At 45.6% G+C, this 6037-nt stretch overlaps 1 protein-coding gene across 1 annotated transcript; it reads left to right on the top strand.

Moving 5' to 3' along the window:
- The first annotated feature begins 4030 nt into the window (after positions 1-4030).
- LOC114227702 (40S ribosomal protein S24-like) lies at positions 4031-4489 on the top strand. The gene has a single exon (XM_054726864.1). The coding sequence runs from the start codon at positions 4061-4063 to the stop codon at positions 4487-4489; it is 429 nt and encodes a 142-aa protein (XP_054582839.1). The 5' UTR covers positions 4031-4060.
- Positions 4490-6037: the final 1548 nt, after the last annotated feature.

Genomic DNA, 6037 nt, shown 5'->3' on the forward strand with positions numbered 1-6037 from the left:
AACGAGGGAGGCAGCAGATCAGTTGAAGAGTTTTTCTCCTTAAGTGGCCAGAGGCAAAGATTCCATGGAGTTAAGCCCCCTGATGAAAGGGGAGCCAGAATGACAGTGTGGGGTGGGGGGAGGGACGGGAGAGACAAAGCCAGGTGCACACGGCGCTGCCCCCACATCCCTTCCATCAGCTCAGGGCCTCACGTGTTAACAGCTCCTGTCGATTCAGCACCCCACCGAGTGCCAGGCTCTGGAAACGACTTCACCTGTTAACCCGTAGGATTCTCAAACCAACCATCGGGGCAGGCACTATTACCATACCCGTTTTACGAGAAAACCGAGGTTCATGGCTTTTACCATGTGGCCCAATCTTGGAAATACAGTGAAAGAATGTCTAGTAATGGTGGGAGCACTGAACCTAAACACAAAGCCAGCCCGACTCTGGGCCAGAGATGGTGGACAGGACGACAGAGCTGAGACCAGGGACAGAGGGGACACAGGGCCTAGCGAGGAGCAGATCCTGGAGGAACCCAGCAGAAGAGGACTGATCAGGGCAGGCCAGGTACACAGGGCTCAGGCAAGCCCCAGCTCGGTGTCAGCAGGGAGGAAGATTAAAGTCAGGAAGGCAGGTGCCACGAGGCCCTCCTCACCCTGCAGCTGTGAGCATCCCCTTGTTTGATAGAGAAGGTACGTTCAGAACTCTCCCCTCCCCCCTCCCTGTTTATTTTTCCATAGCCCTTCTCCCCATCTAACGTGGTGTATGTTTTGTGGTTTATGCCTCTCTTTCCCTAATAGCATGTAAGGTCCAGGAGGGCACAGATATTTTTCTTTCTGTCCACGTCTATATCCCCAGCACCTAGAGCAATGTTCGGCACTTAATTAGCACTCAATAAGTATGTGTTACATGAATAGAAATGCAGCCATACTGTCATGACAGAGGTCTCTCCAGCGCTGTGTGCTTGCTGCCCAGCAGGTCTTACCTCTCCTGTCGGGAACGCCCTCAGTCACTGGCGTCTACTGTGTGAACAAGCAGCGTGAGATGCACAAGGTTTCTAGGAAGCAGGATCAAAAATCAGCTTCTGAGCACCTTCCCCATGCTCAGCAGTAGACCAAACAGCAAAGGTCATGCTGGCAGTTACCAAATGTTTACATTGGTCAAAACACATTATGGCCCGGCCAGTGTGGCTCAGTTGTTGAGCATCGACCCATGAATCAGGAAGTCACAGTTCGATTCCCAGTCAGGGCACATGCCCTGGTTGTAGGCTCGATCCCCAATAGGGGGCGTGCAGGCCGATCGATGATTCTCTCTTATCATTGATGTTTCTATCTCTCCCATTCCCTTTCTCTCTCTGAAATCAATAAAAACATATTTAAAAAAAACTCATTATGCCTTATTACATAAAGTTGATTAAAAGAAAAAGAAACAGCTCGGCTGGCGTGGCTCAGTGGTTGAGCATCGACCTATGAATGGTTCCATTCCTGGTCAGGGCACATGCCCAGGGTTGCAGGTTCAATCCCCAGTAGTGGGCATGCAGGAGGCAGCCAATCAATGATTTTCTCTCATCGTTGATGTTTCTCTTTCTCTCCCTCTTCCTTCCTCTCTAAAATAAATAAAAATATTAAAAAAAAAAAAAAAGAAAAGAAAAAGAAACAAAGATAGACTCTGCTCCTTCCTCCACAATGCCTGGGCCCATCCCACAGGGCTCTGTTCCCAAGGGGCTCCCCTCTGTTCTGATTCTCTTGTGAGGAGGGAAGGACTAAAGGACGAGCAGAAGGACAAAAAAGGATTAAAGAGACACCCCCTCTTCAGATCCTCATATTTGAAATCTTAGTGAGGCTTTCAAACAATCAGATGTCATGACTTAATTTTAAACATCTCTCAGCTCAAGAAAGCTGAAGTCATGTCTAAGGTCAAACGAACTATTTGTTCTAGAAAAATTTACTTAGAGGGAAAAGGTTCCATCTCCCCAGGCATTTTTTTTTTTTTTTTTTAAAGAGTCTTGGTCATCAAAGTCATCCTGCAAAGCCTTCTGACTTCTGAGGGAAGGCGAGCAATGTTTCTGGTCCGCCCGATGTTTGACGGACAGGATGGCTTTACATTAAACACATGTGGCGGCGTGAATGCTCTTCCCATGCAGTGTGCGTTCTCCATTGAAATCCATGCCGAGCCGGCAGGGTTATGCCTGGTTTATAACACAGAGCACAAAGTCACCTTTTTTAAACCGGGCTACCTCTTTGCAGATGTCTTCACTTTACTGACTTCAGTCAGACATTTGCCTGTGAGAAAATATCCAACTTAAGACATAGCTTTCAAGAATGACATTGATTCTGAGATATACTCTGGATTTATGGACCGTGTTTGGGGCAAAAAAACACAGCCAGATTAAATATACTCATTGATTGTAAGATGTCTTCTGAACCCAGGAATTTTTAGATGTGAACAGGAATACATCCTTTATTTCAAAAGGAAATTCAGTAATATTAGGCCCCATTTTCAGATGAGTCAGAAAAAGTAAAAAGATTAAGTGGTCACCCAAAGCAACTCTAAGGACTTCTCCATCCTCTTAACCAGAATACAACACCGCCTACCACAGTATATGGTAGTGCGTGTATGAAACTTTGCAATGAATGGCTTGGATGAATATACGATCACAAAAAAAGTGGTCCTGTATGTATTCGTACACCCTCTCCTGGAGGGTGGCCACCCTTTCTGACCAGTAGATATGTCCTCTGCAAGAACTGGGGTAGAGAGGCCCCATGCAAAGTCCTGAACACCTTATTTTTCCCCAGAGAACTCCTTACAAATGTGGAAGGCCTTTCTCTTCTCACCTGTCGTCCTTATGGATCAAGGGAAGCTGCAAGATAGGGGCTGGTCAAGACCAGCTGACCGTTTACTCAGATGGGAGACTGGGTGGTAAGGCGTGATGAAGGTAAAAGGGGAAGGCAAATGGGGGTCATTCTCTCAGTTCATTTATTCTTTGCTTCACTCAGCAAATATTTATTGCTGCCCATTCAGTACCAGGTTCTCTGCAGGGTGCAGAGGAAATTAAATGGGCCCTGCCCTCAGGGAACTTAGAAGCAAAAACAGGCAACCACTCATTATCTATTAATTCAACTAATTTTTATTGAGCACCAAGCACTGGAGAAACAGCCGGACAGAAGTCAGACAAGGTCTCATCCTCACAGACTTTACAAGCTAGTGCTGGGGGACACAGATATTAAACTCATAACTGTACAAGTAAGTAAGTAATTACCACTGTGGTTAATACAAAGGAGAAGTAGAGAGTGCCAGCAGTCAATTACAAGGGGCAGTGTGGTAGGATCAGCAGGGCACCAGGAGAGAGCAGACCAGGAAGAAAATGAAGGCGGGGAGGACTCCAGAGGCAGCATCTGGGCCCAGTGGGGGTCAGCAGGGCGCAGGCCCATCCAGAAGCTGCACAGGTGAGACACGGGAGAGGAGAGAGCAAGGTCTTTCTCCAGGAAGTGAGAAAAGGCCTCATGGAAATGGGTGGGGGCTCTCAAAGCCATTCTTTCTCTTTTGCTTTCTTGCTGACCAAGAATACTACTACTAATAATTGCTAGTTTTTAATCCTCACCTGAGGATATCTTTTCCATTTTCTTTTTTAGAGAGAATGGGGAGGGGGGGAAGGGTGAGAGAGAGAGAGAGAGAGAGAGAGAGAGAGAAACATTGGTGTGAGAGAGACACCAAATTGGTTGCTTTCTGCTCGTGGTGGGATTGTTAATGTAAAAACATTTAAACCTGTAAAGAATTTTTGGAGTTTATTTGAGCCAAACTTCCAACAATTGCCAGGAAGCAGAATCTCAGCGGATTGGGATAAGGGTCCGGAGAATGGCAGTTTTTTTAAAACCTATTTTTATACATTTCAATCAAAGGAGGAGACGTAGGTGGGTTACAGAAATCCATTGGTGCTAGATTAGAGAGGTGGGAGAAAAAGCGGAGAAACCTCTGGGATTGGATAAAAAGTAAAATGATAGCTCTTTTTCCTCCCTGGCTGCTTGAAGATCAACCTTCATCAGGAATGACACGGTAACTGTCCGGACCAGGAAGTTCATGACCAACAGACGACTTCAGCAGAAGCAAATGGTCATTGATGTCCTTCCCCCTGGGACGGCAACAGCACCCAAGACAGAAATTCGGGAAAAACTAGCCAAAATGTGTAAGACCACACCTGATGTCATCTTCGTGTTTGGATTCAGAACCCACTTTGGTGGTGGCAAGACCACTGGCTCTGGCATGATTTATGATTCCTTGGATTACGCAGAGAAAAATGAACTCAAACACAGACTTGCAAGACATGGCCTCTATGAGAAGAAGAAGACCTCAAGAAAACAGAGAAAGGAACGCAAGAACAGAAGGAAGAGAGTCAGGGGGACTGCAAAGGCCAATGTTGGTGCTGGCAAAAGAAGGAGTAAAGATTCTTCGGTGACTTTATCTGTGATGGTTGTGCAGATTTTTCACGAGAGGATTAATAAACTATAAACTTTTAAAAAAAGTAAAATGATAGACATATTACGTAGGTAGGTACAGGATCGTTAACAGTCAACAACTAACATGATAACAATAATAATGAAGGGATTTGTGGTCTCCTCCTGGTTGTGTGTGTGGGGGTGGGGGGAGGGAAGTTACAAGTTACTCTGACATTTCATAGGTATGTTATCTTAGATGCAAAAAGACAATAGGCTCAGTTAAGGTAAAAACTGACCTTGTCAAGGAATATACCGGCCTAGGACATGACTACCCACCATCACTGCTTTTAGTTCAAGTTTTAATTTCAGACCATCCTTTGTGGTTACTTTAGGTCTTTAAGTTTCCAATTGTGAAGAAGTGACAATTTTCTAACTAAAATAAATTGATAGAGATTATGATCAGCTCAACAACAGCAAGGGCAGGGGACTGGAAAAGATATGAGTTTAATGGCCCAATCAGGTGGGGGAATAAATGTTAATCTAGAAGGGAAATAACGAGTGTCCAATGGACAGATGGCCAATAACTTTGAGACACTTGGCACAAAGGTTAAATACTTAGGAACATCTTAGTCTGTATAGTCCTTAACGACACGCAAGTACTGTATTACAGCCAGGAAGACCCCAACTCAGAGTAACAAATTTAGCAAAAATCCGTTAAAATGATGAGGCCTACCGCGGGGGACACAGGGGACACAGGACCTCACTCGTGGACCTGTGAGTCCGCCCAGTGGTCCTGAGGACACCCAGCTTGACAAGATGGTGCATTCCTGTGCCCTTGGGTTCACTGATCTTATTCTTGGGGACAGATCTCAAGGGAACAGCTGAAGAGGGATAGTAGAGTGAGACTCTGCCCAGGTGCCTACAGTTAGAAACCGGTTACTGAAGATTCTGTGTTCAGAATATTCTGTTGCCTTAAGAAGTTCCTGTCTGGAGTCAGAGAGACAAGGGAGCTCACCTGAAGTCTGACATGTAGCTGTGTGACTTCAGACATGTCACTTACCTTCTCTGAACCCCAGTTCCCTTTTGGATAAAATGGGGGGGGAATAATGGATGACTACCTCCTGGGATTGCGTATTAAAGGAGGTCATGTTTATAAAGTGCAGTGTTTAACAAAGGGTAACGTATTAGGAGATGGCTACTGGATGGATCCTGGAGAGAGAGTTCCTGTTTGCAAAGGATGAAGTAGCATCAGGAAGTCAGCTTTATATCTTGAAGAAGAGCTAGTGTCTTTGACTCCTAGTTTACTTTTTTAAAAAAATCTTTATTGTTGAATATTGTATTACATAGGTCCCCCTCCCCCCATAAACCTCTTCCAGCCCACTCCCGTCCTCCCCCTCCCCTCAAGCCCTCCCCACCCATTATCTGTGTCCACGGGTTATGCATATATGCATACCATTCCATTGGTTGATCTCTTCCCACCCACCCCCTCCTGCCTTCCCTCTGAGGTTCGACAGTCTGTTCATGCTCCTAGTTTACTTTCATTACAAAGTCAGAAGAAGGACAATTGCTCTTTGCCAACTACTGAGGAGTCCACCAAAATGCAAAGAGAGGCCCTTTAAAG

Source organism: Eptesicus fuscus, chromosome 15 (assembly GCF_027574615.1).
Source record: "Eptesicus fuscus isolate TK198812 chromosome 15, DD_ASM_mEF_20220401, whole genome shotgun sequence".
NCBI classification, from domain to species: domain Eukaryota; kingdom Metazoa; phylum Chordata; class Mammalia; order Chiroptera; family Vespertilionidae; genus Eptesicus; species Eptesicus fuscus.